This window comes from Molossus molossus, unplaced genomic scaffold (assembly GCF_014108415.1).
Source record: "Molossus molossus isolate mMolMol1 unplaced genomic scaffold, mMolMol1.p scaffold_m16_p_13, whole genome shotgun sequence".
NCBI classification, from domain to species: Eukaryota; Metazoa; Chordata; class Mammalia; order Chiroptera; family Molossidae; genus Molossus; species Molossus molossus.
The window spans coordinates 31733787-31756112 of record NW_023425348.1 but is presented as its reverse complement, the minus strand read 5'-3'; the positions used below and the strand labels follow the sequence as shown (position 1 = coordinate 31756112).

At 38.6% G+C, this 22326-nt stretch overlaps 1 protein-coding gene across 3 annotated transcripts in view; it reads right to left on the bottom strand.

Annotated features, from left to right (window-relative positions):
• Positions 1–22067, bottom strand: part of GRM5 (glutamate metabotropic receptor 5) — a 508001-nt gene extending 485934 nt beyond the window's left edge. For 2 of the 3 annotated variants that reach the window (XM_036259412.1, XM_036259414.1), the window contains exons 1-2: positions 21863–22067; positions 2204–3061 (exon numbers count right to left, since the gene is read on the bottom strand). In XM_036259412.1, coding sequence (XP_036115305.1) covers positions 2204–2861 — 658 coding nt within the window. In that variant the 5' untranslated portion in view covers positions 2862–3061; positions 21863–22067. Of the gene's footprint in view, positions 1–2203; positions 3062–19713; positions 19891–21862 lie in introns of those variants that run through there. The other variant, XM_036259413.1, reaches the window with a different exon arrangement.
• Positions 22068–22326: the final 259 nt, after the last annotated feature.

Genomic DNA, 22326 nt, shown 5'->3' with positions numbered 1-22326 from the left:
AGGAAGTGAGAAGGAGAGAGAGAAAAACATTAATGAGAGAGAACGTTGATTGGCTGCCTTCTGCATGCCCCCCACTGGGGATAGGGCACAAAACCTGGTCATGTATCCTGATCGGGAATATAACTGGCGACCTCTTGGTGCATGGGTTGACGCTCAACCACTGAGCCACACAGGCTGAACACATTTTAATTTTTTTTTTAAAGTCTAAATTAGTAGGAGCCAGTGGCCATGATGCTGAATTTCTTTTTTAGCAAAATCTTGGATGAGTTTCTCTCACATGCTGACCAAGCCCTACTTTTCAGAATCTAGATGAAAGTTCCTAATAAAATTTACTATTTTTTTAAGGCAAACTGAAACATACCTTTATCTTTGTTCTGTTTTTTTGTTTTTGTTTTTAAAATCTTTTTTTTATTTTCTCACCTCATATTTTCTTATGCTCTTTGCTGAAAATTCATCCCTTCTTAATTTTCACCAATTGTCAGTGTTCTTCCTGTTAAAATCCAACTGTCAAATTCCATTTGCTTCTCTAAGATTTTCACCATGGCCCCTATCACCACAGAGTAGAATGTGATTCTCTTTTCATTCAATTACTTTAGAGACATATTTTAACTCCTTGTCATCTTGAATCATCATTATATTAATGCTTGCTTCATCTCCTTTGCCAGATTCTATGCCCATCAAGAGTAGTGATGTATACAACATAGGACCATCCTTCTGAGAACTACCAGAGGGACTTTTATCTATTTGTGCTTAATAAATATGTGTTGTATAATTATATCTTCAGAGTGTGATTCCACTAGATTCTGCTAAATTATAATAGGACACTGAACTAGGGGTCAGTAGCTATGAGCCTTAGTCCTGGCTCTGAAATCGCTATTGGGTATTTATTAGATGGATTATTTGAACTCTTAAAACATTTGTATTTTAAATGGGAATATAATATCTGGATTATCTGTATCACTGCTCATTGTGAGATTGAAATGAAATAGTGGTTTTATAAGAAAAATCTCAGCATTAGAAAAAAAAAATCAAAAGTCTCATAGTCCAATCACCTATACATTGCTCAAAATTTCTATATATCAACTTCTCTGCAAGTAAACTATAAATTTATACATTAAAATTTCTAGAGGCATAGAAGTCTCAATCAATAGAGAAGTCCATTTTAGGTTATGCCATTCTGAATATTATGAATAAGAGTGGCTGTGCAGTGAAATCCATATTATGCCACTTAAATACAAGTTTGTTATATCTATTTGGTGATTGGCTCCCAATCTCTGGTGTAGGCTTTCTTTGGTCATTTCATTAATGTATAAATAATACAACCTCATATGTTACAGGATTAGATTGTTTGGACCACACTGATAGTGTTATTGCAGGATTTTAAAATATAAACTAAGCCTCACAATGATTGAAGGAGATATAAAAAGCATTTTGAAACTTTCTGGCATTCTATAGTGTATTTAGTACCTGGAGTACATGGAGTTGTCCTAGATAGAATGTTACATAATAAGCAAGTCTCACCATTATTAACTAATAGCATTATTAAAAAGCTAATAGCATTATTAACTGTTATAAAGCCTCAGTCATATTTTTCTTCCTCACTGTACTTAGAGCATAAAGAAGAAATATGATGAACTATTTTTGTTAAAACAAATGATGAACTATTAAAACTTACATTTTCTGAACATGTTCTATACAAAGATAAAACTAATTTATATATATATCCATTTCAGATTTAACTATATATTCAGTTGAAAAAATAGTTGTAAGACTAAGCTGTTCGGTAATTTTCTACTATATTATACCTGGGCCAGAACTGGCTGCCTTCACTCCTTATGTGTATTTATGTGTATCTCTCTTTATCAGAAATAATAGGCACTTGGAATAACCTTCTAAAATGTTAAAAATGTAAGGTGTTCAATGAATATCTAGAAAACATAAAAATCTGTAGCATCATTGTAGCAGAAATACAAATGCAATACATAATCCAAAAAAAGTTCCACTTTGCCACGTGAACATTCTTACATTTTTGTCACTCTATACATATGCCTTCCAGTCTCTTCTTTATTAATGGTATATAATGGGGCAACTCAAAAGATCCCAAACAGTTAAGAATATTTCAGCCTTTCAATACCTGAAATTTCAACCGAGAAGCTGTTGAGTACATAGTGAGACATACTTAATGAAAGTGAAGGAAACTTACCTTCCGTGTGCACAGCTGACACATAGGTCCAGTTGTACCTCTTCACTATGTCCACCATTGCCCGAGCCTGCTGGGCATCTGAAGGCACAACCCTCATGAAGTACTTGAACAGAGTTTTGTCACTCAGATCCATGCTTGTTGCTGAGTAAGCAATCTGAGGTATGTTGAAAAGCTGGAGCAGGTTCTGGACCTGAATGGCCACAGAACTGGAGCCAGGCCCAATGACACCTACTATGGGCTTCTTGGCGCGGAAGGAGGAAGAGCCATCCACACAGCGCACCAAACCTTCTTCTTCATCTGAAGAAATGAGGGAGTCCCTTATGAACTCAATGCTCTGTTCTAGGGCCACAGCCGAGTGCCAGCAGGAATCCCTTATCTCACAGCCCAGTGTGATGTTGGGCAAGAGCGTGGGGTCAGAGTTGATCCTTTCCAGGGTGTGCAGCATGGCCTCCACTCTCTGAATGCCATACTGTTCACGAACAGCTCCACATTTCCTCTCGTGAACTTTGTCCACAGTGGGCTGGTGGTGGACAGAAAACAGAGCTCCGATAATGATGTCACCCGGCATGTGAGCCACCACCCTCCTCTCGCTAGACTGTGCACTCCCACGGACATCTTCTTTCAAAAGCAGGACTGACAAGATCAACAGAAGGACCATTTTAGGAACAGAGTTCAAGCTAAAAAGATAGCATGGTGGGGAAATTTTAGGAGAGTTCTGATAGATAGAATCAAACAATGTCCTATGTTGAGTGGCAAAACAAAAACTTAGCCAATAATTTAGATGTGGTCTCTAAAGGACCAACATGTCCCCAGGTACCATGTATTCAGATGATTCCACGTGATCATGATCTTCAAAACCTGGAGAAAAAAATAAAATAGCACAGATATTCAACAGTATAAGGGCCACTAGTATGGAAAGCTCTAATGGTTTACGTTATTGGAGAAAGAAAGGACTTTCTAATGATGTAAATAACTTGAAAATAAAAAGTAATACAAAAATTTTTCTGACTATCCTCTGTCTGTCTCCTGAGTGAATTTTATGATGTGCTGAAGCAGCTGACTTAGCTTCTTCATCCTACTTTGCTTAGATTAATGTTTTGCTTTGTATTTTGTTTTGTTTTGTTTTTTACATTTGTTCATCTGGAGTACAGAAAACTAAATCTTACCTGTAGCAAGTTGAACCATGTTTTCATGTGGGGGTGAGAAAAAGCATCTTAAAAGAAAACTATGTCCTGAACAGAAAACCTTAGGGAATATGAACCCCAAAATATTAGACATTAATGATAGCTGGGTGATGGTGTTTTTGTTTTAGAAATGCTTTTCCCCCCAAATTTTCAACAAGGAGCATGTATTAAATATGCAATTATAAAAATAAAATTACTTAAAGAAAGCCTATATACCCCTTCTTCAAATGCAATGTAAAACAAGTTGAATAATTTTCCCAATAAATCAGTGTTTTGTCTATTTACCATATATGATAGAACAAAGACGAATATGGATATTTCCAAGTTAAATGCACTATAGGAGAGAAGGAAGAAGGTTGAGATATTAGAGACTAAAATGTCTCACATATAGGCAGCAAGCATAGTGACAAGAGCATCAATTTTGGGGGAAAACATTCAAGTTTAAATTCCAGTTCTTCTATCAAGAAGTATTAAGAAACTGTTTAACCTCTCAGTACTAGAATTTCCTCATCTGAAAAATGGGGATATTATATGTTAGGCAGCCCTCATGGGAATCAACATAAGATATCAACTATGCAAATGTTTTATATATTGTATAGGGCTGTACATATTTAAAACATAATCTTTTCTGTTAGTAAATTTCCAAGGACACTCTGGCTAGGTGGTGAGGAACACAAAATTCTCTGGCAACCCACTTGGTCCCCCAGAGTTTTCAAAGTATTTACAGAGTCTTGCAATAAAATTCACAGTAATCAGTCTTCTAGCTTTGATTCAGGAACAACAACAACAACAAAAATGTCCACATCGGAAAGACTCAGAGAATGAATGTTTGTACTATCCACCTAAGTAGAAACTTTGTATAGCTATGAAGATAGTCATTACTTCAGTTTAAACTCCTGGGAAGAAGAAAAAAAATTCCCAAGTTGCCTACAGCAAATTCTAGCACCATTTGTAAAAGGGAACTGACAAATTAATGATCTGGGTCATTTAAAGGATTGTGTGAGATACTTATTTCTAACTCCCTATGCACCACCTTTCACAGACAGGTGATGTTTCTTCAGGAATTTAAGTGATTATGATGGTTCTTCAAGAGTACTAATGGTTTTCAAACTAATCAGATCTGCAAAAATTCTAGCCCAGATACAAAATGAATGTAACCTGAACCACATTTCTCATCACTCTCACCTCATTGTCATTGTTTCTTCTACTGTTTCCTATGGCAATAAAGAAAGGCTCCCTCTGTATAGTGCCAAACACTAAACAAATAAACAATAAACATCTCAAATAAGCAGGTGTTCCAGAATAACTAGGTATGTGGCAATATTTAGGAGGAAAAATGTTAATTTTTTATTTGAACATTATCTGAATACTCTCAAGCTTTCCCTTCATTTTGCTTAGACCAAAGATCTGGAACCAATGCTTATTCTCATGATCATGTGAATTCTACTACAGACAAAAAGAAAAATCAGAAGTACAAGGAATCACAATTTCTCATTAAATCCAGAATATTAGTGAGCAAACTCAATAACAAAACAGGGCTTGTTTTCATTACATAAGAGCATCAAAGTGACATGAAAGACTAGAACTCGCCCATCAAACTGATGGAAATAAAATATCAGTCCCATGCATTTTATTTGTTGGATCTATTTTAGGCAAACCCTATGTATTGAGACATGGTGTGTATACATGATTAATAAAAATTAGATTAACATTTATATATTTTATATATTACATATGCCCACACTGAAATATTGTTTTCCTATTACAGCTAAATGAATTACTTAACTCTATGAACAATATCTATTAACTACTGAGTGCGAGAGACTAATATAACAAAGACGTGCAATGATGTACATTGATAATTACCATTATTGTCTTTTGTTGAGTACCCATTATGCACAGGCATTTATTCTATGACTCATATAACAAATATGTATGATTCTCTCCTGAGAATTAAATATTCACGAGAGAACAAGGTATACATGTTTCCTATACTCATTGGGCTTACAGATCAGTGCCCTAAAGATGATTTTAGCTGGAACCTGATGAATGCAAAGAAAAATAAAATGAAGGATAAAAACTTTTGTCAGGTGAAAATGTGGCAGAAGTACAAAAAAAATGAGAGAGTTCATGGTACAAGATGAGGTTGGAAAGCTAATAAAGGGCCAGACTATGCAGGATCTTGTGGGCTCTTAAAATACAATTTGAATATTAAGTGCAACAGAAAGCCATTAGGAGATGTACACACATGATTGGTGTGATTCAATGTTAGAAAATATTGTTTTAGCTGCTCCCTGTTCTAGATGATGGACTAGAAAAATTGAATTAGGAGACTCATAATAATCTAGGTAAGGATGATTGTGGCTTGGCTATGATTGGTTAGAGTAGATATAGAGAGAAGTAGACACAATCAGATATATTTTGCAAGTAAAATGAACTGGACTTTCTGATGGACTAAATGTAGATAGTAAGGGAAAGAAGGATCAGGTTCTTCTCCTAGATTTTAAGTAAAAAAAAAAAAAAAAAAAAAAAAAAAACATTAGTGTATTTTGGTACCATTAAAAGAAATGGAATAGACTGGTACAGAAACAGAGGGGCACACAGGAAAACTTAATAATTTTCTTTTGAACATGTTAAATTTGAGATGTTTTGAAGCATCCAGGTACAGGTGTCAAACAGGAAGGCAAATATGTGAGGTGGACCTAGGGGACCATTTTGGGTAGGAGATGTAAATTGTTCCCAGTAAATAAAATCTTTGGAATGAATACAACCACCTGAAGAGCAAGTATAAATAAAGAAAAGTGGGGCTGCAAAGTGAGTTCCCCAGAGGTCAGGTTGTGGAAAAGCCAGCTAAGGAAATGGAGATAATTCAGAAAGTAAGGAAAGAAAGTGAGAACATGTGATGTCAGAGAAGCCGAAAGAGAATGTCCTTTAATATTTACAGACCTAAGCAAGGCTTTCATGTTGCAGAGCATAAAATATTCCTCATTCCCCCAGCAAATATTACTCAATGGGCATTGTATATCTGTGCCTGTGTGTAGGGGTGTCTCTGTGTTTCTGGTGTGTGGGTGTCGATAATCCTAACTGCACTGAAATGTCGATATTATTTTATTATCTCTACAGATGTAGTGGGTTTTGATAAGATAAAAACTAGCCAATTATTTAAAAAGTGATGGAGCTGGAATTCATGTATCAGCTTAGTGTTATCTCTTGCTGCCTTACTGGCCCCTTCCTTCAAAAGAGGGATTTATAAAGTTCATGTAAAATGAGAGGGGCCACCTACAGCCAATTTGAACTATTTCCTAGGGATATAGATACTTATAGGAGTTTCCTTGAAAACTAGAGAAGAGCATTCCAGGAAAAGAGAGGATTCAGCACATAGAAACTACAAATAGTATGATTATCTAGTACTACTGCATGCACAATGCCTGGCAGCCCCCACTAGATTATGGCCCACCAGATTATAAAGCAATGCCTGCTTCCTAATCGGCCTTGGATACACACAATGGCTATATTTTATTCATATTAGTTATGAAGCTCAGATACCTGAAAAATATATTTAGAAATAAATTATGACTTACAATTTAGACAGAACTGTGCTACAACTCAGCTCATTATAAGGTTAAACAAATCATTCCATGTGCTTCCAAAATACAAGAAATCAACTTCCGGTCAAGATGGTGGCATAGGTAAATGGTATCACGTCCTCCCACAACCACATCAAAGTTACAACTAAACTACAGAACCATCATTCAGAACCACCTGAAATCAAGCTGAATGGAAGTCCTACAACTACAGAATTAAAGAAGTAGCCACGTGGAGACTGGTAGGAGGGGTGGAGGCAGAAGGTCTGGTCCCACATCCACATGTGGTGAATAAAAATCAGGAGGATACCTCGGCTAGGAAGGTCCTCCCTGAGGACTGAGGGGTCCCTGTCCCACACCAGGCACCCCACTCAGGGTTCCAGTACTAGGAAGAGAAGTCCCCATGACTTCTGGCTGGAAAAACCAGCGGGAGCTGAGGCTGAGGTGGCTGGACCCCCAGGCAGCTCCTCCTAAAGGGCTCGCATGCAGACTTATCGGACTCACTCCCTCTAAGCTTGGACAGGAGGCAGCTCGAGGTGTGCCAGAGACATACAGGGGAGAACTGAACTGTTTGGCACTGGAGCGAGGGCTGGAGAGGGGGCTTTCACCAGGACAAATGTGCTGTCAGAAGCCTTTGTTCCTTTGGTGAGCCCTTCCCTGGGGTGGCAGAGAGCTGCCATATCTGGGACTCCAACAACTTAGTTCACACTTGTAGCCCTGCCCTGGTGATTCCCTGAGGCCCTGCCCCACCCAACTTTCAGGCCCACCCAAGCTGTTGCAAGTTGCTTAACCATAGGATTAGCCTGTCTTGGATCCTGCTTCAGGTTTTCCTAAATTCTTTCAAACACGCAGCATCTGGTATCAGATAGCCCCATACCTCTCATTAAGTAATACACAGAAACAAATACAGGGAGGCAGCCAAAATGAGGAGACAAAGAAACAGATCCCAAATGAAAGAACAGAACAAAACCCCAGGAAAAGAATTAAGCGAAGTGGAGATAAGCAACCTAACAGATGCTGAGTTCAAAATACTGCTTTTAAGGATGCTCAATGAACTTAGTGAGAACCTCAGTGAACTTAGTGAGGGCCTCAAGAACATAAAAAAGGACCAGTCAGAAATGAAGGAGGCACTAACTGAAATAAAATATAATTTACACAGATTCAATAGTAGAGTAGGTCAAGCCAAGAAGCAAACCATCAATTTGGAATATAAGGAAGCAAAAAACACCCAATCAGAACAGCATAAAGAAAAAAAAGAATCCAAGGAAATGAGAATAATGTAAGGAGCCTCTGGGAAAACTTCAAGCATGCCAACATTCGCATCTTGGGGGTGCCAGAGGAGAAGAGAGAGAACAAGAAATTGAAAACCTGTTTGAAACAATAATGGCAGAAAACTTTCCTAACTTGGTGAAGGGAACAGACATACATGTCCAGGAAGCACAGAGAGTCCCAAACAAGATGAACCCCAAAAGGCCCACACCAAGACACATCATTATCAAAATGCAAAAGGTTCAAGACAAAGAGCGAATCTTAAAAGCAGCAAGAGAAAAACAGTTAGTTACCTACAAGGTAGTTCCCATAACGCTATCAGCTGATTTCTCAAAAGAAACTTTGCAGGCCAGAAGGGAGTGATGAAATATTCAGAGTGATGAAAAGCAAGAACCTACAACCAAGATTACTCTATCCTGCAAAGCTGTCATTTAGAATCAATGACTATATGAAGAGTTTCCCAGACAAGAAAAAGTTAAAGGAGTTCATCACCACCAAACTGTTATTATATGAAATGATGAAGCGTTTTTTTGAAGAAAAAGATAAAATATATGAACAAACAAAATGGTAATGAATACATATCTATCAACAATTGAATCTACAGACAAAATCAACAGGCAGAACAGAAACATTCTCATAGATACAGAGAACATTTTGTTGGCTGCCAGATGGGAGGGGGGTTGGGGTAATGGGTGAAAAAGGTGAAGGGATTAAGAAGTACAAATTGGTTGCTAGACTGACAAACCTCAAAGGGAAGGGGGTTGGGGGGTGGGAAGAAATAAACCAAAGAACTTACATCCATAACCAATGGACACAGACAACAGTGTGGGAAAAGGGGGGGGGGGCAGGAGTTTGGAGGAGGGGGTCAATGGGGAAAAAATGAGGAACATCTGTAATACATTCAACAATAAAAATTAAAAAAACAAAAAACAAAACAAAATATAAGAAATGAATAGAACATGAATTCTAAAAAGACCGGTAGGGTATACACTAGCTCTAATAGCATCACTCTTTATCAAGTAACTGTTCTTCACTAAGCACTCTTCCAAGACCTTCAGGTTTAGTGATAGACCCAGCAGACATAAATTTACACCCTCATAATGCCCATAAGTCTAAGGGGGGTTGTCAGACAGTAAATAAGGAAGTACTGTATGCTACACAGTTAGAAGGGTTACAAGAGAAACAATAAGGCAGGGGAGGAAGATAAATAGTGTCAGGTACATAAGAACATTTTAATTATGTAGCCAAAGAAGTATAAACTGTAAAAGAAAAATTTGGATAGATCTTAGATAAAGGTAAAATTAAATGCAAAGTTCCCAAGGCAGATTCATGCTTAGTGTGTTGAGGACAAGCAAGAGGACTAGTGTGGCTGCAGTGAGGTAAAAAGGAGGAGAGAGAAAGAAGTGAGGTTCGAGATATAATATGATGATGTTGAGTCTTTTGCACTTGAAAAGACTTTGGCTTTCACATTCTGTGAGAGAGATTTTTCTGGAAGAGTTTTCAGTAGTGGAGGGACACACATGGACCAACATTTCAACAAGAAGAAGGGCCCAAAGGCATAACCAAGAGAGCACCAAGGAAACTATTGCAATAATTGAGGTGGGAAAGATGACAATAACTGGGTCAGGGAGGTGGTACTACAAGTGGGGAGAACTGGTAGACCTCGCAATACATTTTGAAGAGAGAGTGAAAGAGTTTTCTCTCAGATGTGAAGGAAAGAGAAGAACCAATGAGGCACTAAGGTTTTCAGCTTGAGCGAATAAAAATGATGGTGTCACACTGACTAAGGTGGGAAAGTGTGAAGGAGTGAATTTAGGTGAAGATAACAAAAATTCAGTTTTGATATATCAATTTTTAGATATTTGTTCAAAATGCAAGAAGAGATATGTAATAAGCAGCTGGATAGAAGAGCCATCAGTATACAGATTTTCTTTTTTTGCATAACATAAACTGGATGAAACCACACAGTGGCATTGGAAAAGAAACTAGTTCTAATACTAAGCCCTAGGGTATTCCAATATTTAAATTCCAAGAGGTAAGAAGAAACCTGCAAAGGACACTAAAAAATTAGTTTTGAACAGACACTTTCTCTTTTGCGGTTTGTGTAGTGGGAGAGGTGAAATGTGATGTACTCATGTTATATTAAGCAAAATTAGAGAGTAGATATAGTTTAATTTTTACAAGAAAGACTATGAGTATTTGTATATGCATATACAAAGTTCAGAAACACACACACTGACATTAATAGGATGTTCTCTGGGTGGTGGAAATAAACGTAATTTTTTTCTACTTCTTTGTCTTTATCTGTGTTTCCCGAGTTTCTAAATTTACTATCAAAATATATGTATTTTTTGTGATTATTTTGAATGTGGGCTTGAGAGATCTTCCTTCTAAATTTCTGCCCCAGTCTTTCTTAAGGCCTCATCTTCCCTCAATTTGCTCTTTCTTGGGAGTCACTAGTCAGGTTAAATATGTGTCTCCTCCAGGAATACACTCCTTTTCCCCAAATGCTTTATTCATGCTGCTCTGAGCCCCATATCCTCTTAATTCAAAGGCCTTTATGGCAGAGCTTTTAAGTGCTTGGGCTTGCAGAAAAGTAGACCAGGATTTGAATTCTGGAACTGCCATTTGTTGGCCTTTTCCCCTTGACCATTTAGCTTCTCTGAGCTGAATTGGAATGAGAAGAGTACCTACCTTAAAGAGTTTTAATGAGAATTGAATGAGGTAATATCTCAAAATAGTCCCTTTGTAATATATTCCAAGATCTCTCACCTTGTAATGTTTGCTTTGTTCTCTGAACTCTTGTGGCATTTATATCCATACTTTCTTATGATATTTATTACTAAGCTAAAATTATAGCTCTTTATACACATGGTTTGCCTTCCAGCATACTTCAAATGCATTCAAGGTTAAATTTGTGCCATATACAGCACCTGGTATAATCCTTGAACAAAATAGATGTTCAATAAATTATGCTAAGGGAACAAATAAAGTGTATTCCTTCCACTTGGCTTTCTGGTCAACCAAGATAGGACCCCGGGCCCCAACATGGAAAACTGAAAAATAAATAAAAAACTCCCTCTGTCCAATGGGTCCAGGCAACAAAGAACCTCAAAAAGAAAAGTAGAAACTGATGAAGTAGGAGGGAGAAACCTTTAGTGATCTCCATGGCTTTCAACATCTTAAGGAAAACAGCAACAAAGAACTAGAGAGAGCCCTGTAGATGATTCAGTTTACCTGAAACCCACAGACATTAAATGATTTTAACAGGCCTGGGCCAGAACCCAGCAACAGTCACCTCAAAACTCACTTTCTACAAGTTAGTACCTGCTCTTCTAAATTTTTCTAAGCATATATTTTATACACAGATATGCTTACTTAAATACAAGATTAGTATAAAATACATATCATACTATATTTTAATTATTTTCTATATATAATGTATTATAAATATTTTTATATTAATTCATTTTGATGAGAATAATGATAACAATAATTAAAATACACAGAGCCCTGGACAGGTGGCTTAGTTGATTAGAGCATCATCTGTACACCAAAAGGTTATAAGTTTGATTCCCAGTCAGGGTACATACCTAGGTTGTGGGTTCAATCCCCGGTGGGGGCACAGTTGGTAGGCAACTGATTGATATTTCTCTCTCATATTGAAGTTTCTGTCTTTCTCTAAAATTAATAAGAACATGGGTGAAGATTTTTAAAAATACACAAGTTGCTTACCATGTGTTAGGTACTATGCTTAGTCATGATTATAAAATGTCATTAAAAACTATAGAATAATAATTTTATGCATACTTTACAGACGGAGGATCTGGGGCTCAGAGAAATAGAATATATAGGCTAAGATTCCAAGGCAAATGAGTAGCAGAGTTAAGATTCGCTCTTAGGAAATCTATTTCTTTTTGACAATTACATAGTATTCAATTATATGAGTAAACAAAAATGTATTTAATTATCCTCTATTGTTAGATATTTAGATTGTTTGTATAAATACTGGCATAAATGTTTTCACATTTTATAATCAATCTATAAATTTAGATTTTAAAAGGTGGCATTAACTTCACTCTTAAGCCTTTCTCCTTAACTCCATCAATTCTGGGTACCATACAATGTTCTTTCAATGAGGACCTGCTCTTTCTTGCTCTGTACAAGTTCATAGGTGAGCCACTTTCTCCTTAGCTATCTCACCACGAGCTTCACTAGTTCATTTAACAGGGGTCTGCTAGAATAAAATAGAGGGGAAATAATAATACCATATTACTTTACGTTCAGTGTACAGAGTCTTTTCCATTATTAATCTTACTTCAACGTAAAACAAAATTACTGCTAAGAAGGTCTGATTAGCCCAATTTCATATAACAGAAAATTGTCTCCAAGAAAATAAATTATTTGCTTTAGGTGATCACTCCGAGGTGGTAGTGGTTATAGGTTGGTACCAAAACCAAAACAAACAACAACAACAACAAAAACATGTTCTTGCTATAGATAATGGGCAAGAACTAACTAATACAATGATTAAAAAACCTTCAAAATGTTATTGATCTACAATCTAATAATATTAAGACCTTTACTTTAATCAAGAGTGAAAAAGAATGAGAGTGTATATAAACAGTACAAATTATATTGGTTCAGGGTCCTATTCTCAGAAGCACTGGACTCCTTTATTCAATATTATATTTCTGGGTTCATAGCATAATGAAATTAATCACTACCCTGTTATAGAAAACAATAGACATGTATTGAATATGCATAAAAGTATTTTGTCCCAGGTAATAATACAGTTTCATATTGTATACTAAATGAATATAAGAAAAAATATTGGTGGGTAAAGTTTTCCATAAGTGATGACTTACATTGCAATGAGAGTCACAGATCACATTGTCTTTTATTTTCAACAATCTTCTCAAATGCTGACCATCTTTCTGGCACAGATGTCTCTTATATAACTTAATCCCCACACAAGCAAATCACACAGCTCAGGATATCAACACTAAAATGATTCCTTCTGTCTGAGCAACAGCCTCATCATAAGTAGTCAAAGGTGTCAATATTGCATATGCCATGGATACCTTTGATATATTTTTCTGAAAATGAGTTCATCCTATAAATAAGAGACACTCAGGTATAATGATATCAAGAGCTTTATAGTCTGAGGAAATCTCCATTGTTGTAGCTATCTCAAGCACACATCTGTGACCTTGTAAACAAGAAAATCCAGCACCCTCTCTGCTTAGCCCAGGACAAAAAAAAAAAAAGTCACATTTTAATTGAAAATCCCTAAAACCAAAAAAGGGGCCTTAAATAATATTGTATAAAGTTAAATCTGTAACTTAATGCACTAATTAAAAGGTGCTGGTAGTAGAATAAAGTCCACTAAATCATCATAAATCATTTAAAAATACTGGTTTAGTAGTCCATGAAGACCTGAAACAGCTTTCCACAGCAAAGCAATAAAAATGATGTAATCCACTGTTAACTAGTCTCAATTTAATTATCAAGCGGGGATTATAGCCTTTTTCCCATTTTGCAGCCTTCAGCTGCTTTCTTGTTATTTATGGCATCCCTCTAAAGACTGTGCAGCATTATTGTGCATATTATATTACCTATCATCAGGTGCCTGAAAATGTGGTTTTGCATTTCTAACTCAATCTCTAGGTACTTATTAACTTCTAATACTTACTGAATGCTTATTGTGTGCTAAATAATGTATTTATATAAGCATTATTTTAATGTAAGTCTCACAATGACCCTGTGAAGTCGGTATGATTACTATCTACATTAAATGTCTCTAGAATTTGAGGTTTAGAGGTGAATAATGTTGTCAGAAGTCTCATATCTATAATAAATGGCAAAGTCAGGACATAAACCCAATCTCTTGGCTCCAAAGCCCACACTCAATATAATCAAATAAAAATATCTCCCATAGGATCAAATGGTTATTTGGTTAAATCTTATGCATTGATTACAAATATTCTAGAGACTCTGCTTTCATCAAATTCTTGTGTAATGCCAATCATCTATATTCAGAAGTCATACAAACAAACCAAATAAATCAAGGTAACTGTTTCCTAGAATCAGTAAGTCAGGTTTACTCAACCTGAACTCTATTGACATTTTGGACTAGATTACTTTGTTGTGGGGTGGGGAGGTGCTGTTCTGTGCATTGTAGGATGTTTAACAGCATCCCTCCTCTAGTTGTGATAAATAAAAATGTCCTCACACTGCCCAGCTAGTGTGGCTCAGTAGACTGAGCATCGTCCCATGGACTGAGAGGTTCTGGTTCGATTCCTGGTCAGGACACATGCCAGGGTTGTGGGCTCGATCCCCGGTAGGGGGTGTGCAGGACAGCTGATCAATATTTCTCTCTCACATCAATGTTTTCATCTCTCTCTCCCGTCCTCTCTCTCTAAAATAATCAATAAAATCATATTCTTTTAAAAAAATGTCGTGACACTGTCAAATGTCTCCTGCAGGTCAAAGTCATTTCCACCTAAAAACTGCTGATTTACATGAAACTCATACTGGTAAGGTCTACATAATCACCAAAAAAAGAACATAACTAAGAGCCCATCATTTGAATATGTCAGCTCTACAAATCATTTGAAGCCTCCTAATAATTCTAAGGAAAAGAGTTTGGAATAGGCTTGTCAGATTCCCTTTACTTTGTATCTTGCTTCTGGATGTATTCATTATCTTTGCCTGAAATTTCAATTTGAGAAATACAGATTAAACTATGAGTGTCAAGATGATATTGCCTTACATTAAATAAGCATAGTTCTGATTATCCACAAATTGCAATAAATGAATATGAAAAGAGTATTCTATGATATACTTCACCATTTGAAAGGCTATTTTTTTTTTTTTTATCCTCACCCGAGGACATTTTTCCATATTTTCTTCAGTTAGAGTGGAAGGGAGAGAGAGAGAGAGAAACATCGACGTGAAAGGGACACATCGAGTGGCTGCCACCCACACGACCCAACCGGGGCCAGGGACCAACTGCAACCAAGGCACACGCCCTTAACGGAAACTGAACCCGGGTCTGTCTGGACCGCAGGCCGACGCTCTAACCGCTGAGCCAAACAGGCCAGGGCTGAAAGGCTATTTTTAATACAAAGTGCAAAGTTCATTATAATTTTAACAAGATAAGGAATAACTTTATATAGTAATTTATAAGTTGGATTTTTAAAAATCTCACTTTTATTTTTTTTAAAGTAATAGAATATTATATTATTTATTTTTCTTTTGGATCGTTAAAGGGTTCTACTACATTACCATGTATTTAGACAAACTAACTTTTGGGGAGGGTTCAATTACAACTTTATTTTTTATTTTATTTTATTAATTTATTTTTGTTACAGATGTTTCTCCTTTTTTTCCCATTGAGCCCCTCCTCCCTACACCCACCACCCCATCCCCAGCTTTGTTGTCCATTGGTTATGCATACATGCGTATAAGTTCTGTGGTTTATCTCTTCTTCCCCACCCCCACCCCCTCTCCTGAGGATTGTTAGTCTGTACCCTACTTTCACATCTCTAGGTCTACCCTATTCCTCAGACTGTTATGACAAACTGATTTTTTAAAAATATTTTTCAATCACTCCTCTGCAAAAATGTAAATTTAAATAGGCCACAGCATCATTGCAATGCTCACTAGTGCCATTATGATTATAAACTTTTAATCTTCTCAGAACTTTTATGCTCAAAAGTTTTAAGTTAGTGTCCTATGACCAGAGTTATCATAAAAACTAATCATTAGGGAATTATTATTAGGTCTGGTCTTTTTATAAGACCAACAGGATCACATCTACATAAAATACCTTTGTTTGCACCTATGTCTTTCCTTTAAATTTTCTGATAAGTTTGATTAAAATAAGAGACAATATTTGAGAAAGGAATTATGTACTAACCCACAGAGTTGCTGACAAGATTGAATTCAATAACATGTACAAAAATCTAGGAAACATTTGATATTCAAAGGCCTGGATTAATAGCTGTAACTACTACTATGCTGTTCACTGTGGGTCGGCACTTTACTTAAATTTGTGCAATTAATTCATCACAGTCACTCAGTGAGGCTAATTTGTCACAACCTGTTCCCTATTTTAAACACAAGGAAATAGAGGCAGAGCAATGTTAAGTTAACCCGCTCAAGGTCACATAGCTAGTAAGCCACCAAGCTGGGGTTCAGACTTGGGCAAACTTGTGCAAGGGTCTGAACTTGAAAACATGCCACAACTCATTGGAAACCACAATATTGATTGAAACCACCATGATATTTTAACCACATCATAGATTAATGTTATCTAATGCAATAGAATAAGGGTACATTTGAGTTCCAAAAAAATCAGGTGTACATATATATATTTTTATTCTTTCCATTTTCTTTTTATGTGACAATGGAGAGGAAAGAAAGAAAAAAAACTCTGTTGAACAATATAAAATTAAGAATACACATTGCCTTGTATAATTGCTATGAGGGTTAAATAATACATCTAGTGCTTGGCATGGTACCTGATGTGCTCAATAAATTGTAGTCATTAGAGCAGGAATGAGTCTGCACCAAGACTTTCAATTGGTTCCCATTCTGACTGGAGGTACATGTTATTCAAATAACATTAGAACTGGTTAAATCTAGATTTTTTTTCTCTTTTCTGTAAATTTAAAGAAAATGAAAGCAAGAAAATGGCATAGCATATTTTAGAACTACGTTTTAACCAACTGAGAAAGTAATATGGAAGTGGGGAAAATTAGGAACATTTGTAATAGTGTCAACAGTAAAAAAATTAGAAATAAAAAGTTGGTTTTTTTTTTAAAAAAAAAAAAAGAAGATGCCGTTTACATATAGTTGACATTTTAAAATCAAAATTAAAATTTTCTCTTTGGTTGTACAAGCACATCATGAGCTAAAAAATATTCTCTTAAATTCTCCTGTTTTCTTATGTTCTTTTAAGCTCCACTCATTAATGAAAATGATGACTAAACGTTGCCTCAGGACTAGGATAAATATTACTCTAAGTATTAAAAATAACATATATTTCTAAATTATGGAATGTTCCTGCTTTGTAGTGATACACCTTCAGTGTATCCAAACTCCACATAAACTGATTAGCTTTAGCATATATATCAACATATATCTATTCATAAAATATGAGTTAGTTAATATTCTATCTACTAAAATAACGTGGCAAAAATACAAGAAAGGATAGTTAGATGTGTCTCCTCTTTCTCCATCCAATGAGGATGAAAATGCTGGGAGAAAATTGTTTGCAAACAATTTACAAATAATTAGAATATTTTTTATGATTAACTTTCTCTTATATTTTCTATCTGCAGTTTCACCTACTCTTATTGGTATTTACTTTAGTTTTTCTATCTAAATTTATCTGACTTGTTCACAAAAGACAATATAATAATACTTGTACAATATCTTCAACGTGTTTTGAAGAGAACAATTTTAATTTAGAATTTACACCATTTAGCCATGAAAGTAAGTATTTTTGAGACAAATTATTAAATTGAAATATAACAATGTCAATAATCAGAGTAAAAACTAAACATTTTATATAGTTACTCAGATATTTTCAAAGTCTGTATATTTTGTGCTGGTTGGACATAGTACCTATTGATATATATTTTTTTTCCATTTTTACCTTGGTGCTTGTCATCATGCCACTAATATGTACTATGAAGTGACAATAGAGGTCTGTGTCTACCTACGGAAGTAAAGTAAAGAACTGGGGAAGACTTGGGTTATTCAAACACCACCACCCCCATTCTTCAAATAATCTCAATATTTCCTTTTAATAAATGATCATTGAAGAGTTAGATTTGTCCTTGAACATAGCCCACAGCCAAAATATTGCCATGTGATAGCTAAGATGCAATAAAAATACTTAGATTACATATTTTGTCAAGCAGAGTGTGTAAATGACTAGGGAAAGCTTTTCTCTTAAAAGCAGCGATTATGGACAAAGTGTTTTTCCACATTCTTCTCCTAAGAAACCTTGAAGGATCTGTCCAGAGTTCTGAAAAGGTTTCTGCTGGAGAAGTCTGGGGACTGTGGCATGTGCATTAAATACATGAGGAGTCCAGGAAGCAGTATTTTCAAGTCCTCAACCAAAGATCCTTTCAAACAGAAATAACATCCACAAAGGACAGAAATTCTCACAACTGATTATTAAATGTGTAATTACAAAGATATAAAGGAGAAATTAAAGAAGAAAATTGCCTGTGCATCATGAGGGAAATGAGGAATACAAAGCACACCTAACAAGAAGTAGCATGCTCAGAACTCCAATACGCAAAAGAATGTCTAGAATGTTGTATAACTAAGAGGATTCCACAGAACACCTCAGCTTATTCCCACTGGGTGAAGGGGCTGCCCACAGTACAAGGCAATGCTCACTTGGCTGTCTCACATGGCCAGCAGCCAACATTAAGGATACCCATTAGCTCTAGTTCAGTTTCTAGGGACTCAGAACAATAAAACAACATGTAGAGAATGAAGAAGAAGGTGGAAGGGAGACTCTGCCCTCCCATTGGCCTGTGTCAATTTCTTAGTGGGAAGTAAAGTGTTGGAGAATCTATCTGCCTGGCTACTCAAGCTTACAGTTCAGCTGAGGCAGAACCAAGATTGTGCCTAAATAAGCACAAATGCCTGTTAACATCTCCTCAATTTCCCTTCCCCACAGCACCTGATCTGGAGGGAAATGAGGGATGTCAGAAATTCCAGCAGCAGTTCCAAGAGCTCTCTAGGCAGACTCATGTCTCTTTGCAAGGTCCCAAGTACAGCATTAGACTCTGGTCACCGGCTAGATCGCGGGCCTGCCCCGGGTTGGGTTCTTTCCCCAAGTCGCTGTAGCCTGGGCGCCCCCCCTCGCTATGCCGCTCATGCTGCCACTCCTGGGTAACTAGCAGGCTTTGTGTCCAAAGGGAAAGAGGGAGGAAAAGCGGGAGGGCGCAGACAGGTTTAGAAAGAGGCTCCCTAGCCTGTTTGAAAAAGCTGTGCTTTCAGCACCACCCGCTGTCCCCACTCTTCCGCAGCAGGCGCCACGGTCGCGGCAGCTAACCAGCTACTGGAGAGCGTCTCTCCTTGTCCCTCACTACCTGTGCTTCTTTCAGTGCCGATCCCTTGGGTGGTTTGGGGAAGCTCAGCCTGCATTGCAAACTTGCGCACCTGGGCATAGGGAGCGGGAACTCGGATCTGAAGACATGCAGAATCCCTGACTCAACCTTTGCAGCTGTTCCCTCCCTTACCCTATTGCTCTCACCTTTTCTCCCAACAGGTTTAACTAAGGACGCCTGCAAATGGAGCAGACTTCAATCTCGAGGTTCTGGCCATCCCTGCTCCCCCTTCCCCCTCCCCAAACCAAACTGTGAGCTACCCAGTAAGCTGATAGCTGCTACATCCTTCCCACCCCAGGACTCTTGGGCACACAGACACTTAGCAAGCTTACCCCCTTGTTGGCTACGCAGCAGGTAGTGAGATGCCATCTATCTAGTCCCCCATAAAGTTGGGCCTTGTGGATCAGTGGGGCAGAGCCGGCCTCTCCAGTCTCGGGTTCCCCCCAAGATGATCTTAAGCTCATCTCCTGCGCTCAGTGAGCGCAGAACAGCAGAGCTGAGGGCGGTGTGTGCAGCAATGTCCCTGCTACTGAGAAAGGGGGGAAGGGGAAGGGGAGAGGGTGGAGGAGGGAGGGGTGGCAGTTTGTATTTATAGAGAACAGAGTTCTCAGCACAACTTTTTGGTGCCACCAAGTGGCACAGTGTGTTCCTTTAGGAACACAGACTTTGGGTTGAAACTGGATAAGGTAAACCAGCTCCACTGCCAGATGCTCATATGGTGGAGGGCTGGGGGCACACCCCTAGGACTTGAGTTTTTCCATGTGTACCTTCATATCTCAACACCTTAGATGCAGATCCCTCAGTTCTAAGACTGAGCTTGTATTGAGATGGAAGGGGCATCCGTGACCTCTTCAGACAAGAGCCAGAGGTGTCAGGCACACTGGACAGATGCCAGTTACCTTCTAGGAGTCTAAGGACCCTTGACTCAGGAAGGATATCCACTGCCTTCTCCACCCTAACCCCTCTATCCAGATTACAGTCTTCTCAGATCTCTCTCTAATACCTTCTTCCAGCCATTCTTAGTGCCCAACCCTTAAAGTGAGGTGCCATTCATTTTCCTTGAGTTAGAATCTATTCAAATTATTTCCCAAACTCTCAAATTTAAAGAACTTCACAGCTTGTTACCCAACTTTCTTCTTTAATTGCTACCTTTAGAAAAGCATGTGACTTTAGACTCTGTAGATCTGAACCTCTCCAAACAGCACTCAGAACTCCAGGTTCCCTTAGCTATCTGCTAGGTGTCTGTCCTGATCACCCATTTCTACAGACTTCCCAGCATGCATTACACCAACTGCACAGCTAAGGGCTTGCAAATACCTTTGATACTTTGAAGGCAAATGCCCAGAAGCTTCCATTATCTGGATTTTCTGGGTGCTCGTCCTTGTATGCAGATCCTCAAACCCATAAAGTCACAGTCAAACACTACTGCATGGGACCTTAATGTCCCAAAACACAGAAGAACCTCTACATTTTGCAGATGGAGAAATGGAATACACAAAGGTTAAGGAACTTGTTCAAGGTCACACATTTCCCTAGAGACCAGCCCAGGGACTACCCAGGGTGGAACTGAATGAACACAGAGATAGCAAACCTGATTTCCAGGCTCCTGCTCCTTCTTCCTCCCCACACAGCCCATTTAGTCATATTCAGCTCCCTTCTCTTTTCTCTCTCTCCCCACATTCCTCTCTCTGACCCCATCCTTTGCCAAAGTTCCATAAAGGAACCTCAAGTAAGGATGTCTTTCTAGCCCCACTTGGAGTACATGAACTTGAGCTTATAAGGCCAGAGTTGCATGTGTACCCCCTTAAAATGGCCCCCTGTTCTAGAAAACCTCTTCCTCCCTGTAGTGTAGTCATGGAAGTGTCATTTTAGAAATGGAACACTGGCATTCATGCCCAACAGGGTCCCTTTTTTTGCTGCCTCTTTTCTGGATGAAGCAACAGCAAATGCTTTCATACCCCCCAAAACACCTAATGGCCTCAAAGACAGTAAAGCCCCCTCCCTTGAAAATTGCACCCCTTTGTGCACATGCATTGGTATGAGAAAGAGAGAGAGGTGTCCAAATGCCTTCTTTGGTTTAGATCTCTATTTTCCCCCCTCCTCTGATATTTTTTAGTTCGTTTTCTATGGAAACGAGACCACTTTTATTCCTCACTCATGCATATAAAAGCAAAATGAGCTTCATAAACCTCTCATTGGAGTGACGCCGCGGTAGCTTGGGCTCCTGACTAGAAATTCATGTCTGATCCACACAGCACACGTCCTTGCAGGGTGACTTTTCTAAACTTGCAGGACCTCGTAGTGTCCCTGGCTCCACCAGTTCTCCACCTGCCCACCACCTGCCCTTCTGGGTCCCTTCGTCCAAGCTCCCGCCCCTTGCCTGAATGCTTTCCAGCCCTGTGCTGGGGGAGGGGCTCCAGCGGTATCCTACATCCGTGGTGACTCTAGAGCTGAAAGAAAGAAAAATCGCGCTGTGCTTACCAGATGCGCGCCCTGAGCCTGGCGCCCCCAGCCAGCCGCTCCTCGCGGGCTTCCTGCGCTCCTTTAGCGGCCTTGGCTGCAGCTGGAGCGCTAGTGGCGGCGATGGAGGCAGCGGTGGCAGCAGGCAGAGCGGCTCCGGCCCGCGGCGGTGGCGCTCGCTCTCCCGCGCCAGCGCTTGGAGCACGTGCCGCACTCAGGCAGACGCAGCTGGAAGCGCAGCGCAGGACTGGCTCCTACTCTGCAGCGCTTAGCGGGGCGCGGTTGAACGACCAGTGCACAGACTCAGTGGGTGACAAGTGTCTTGAAGCCTCATAGTCTCGGGGTTCAGGCGAGGGTAGCCTCGGGCTCCCTCTGCAGCTCCTCAGCTTCCCTCCAGGAGCCGCGGAAGAAGGGCTGTGTGGGGAGGCGTGGGTGGTGTGTCACTCAGAGAGAAGCTGGGGGAGCAGGTAGATAATAAGCTTCTC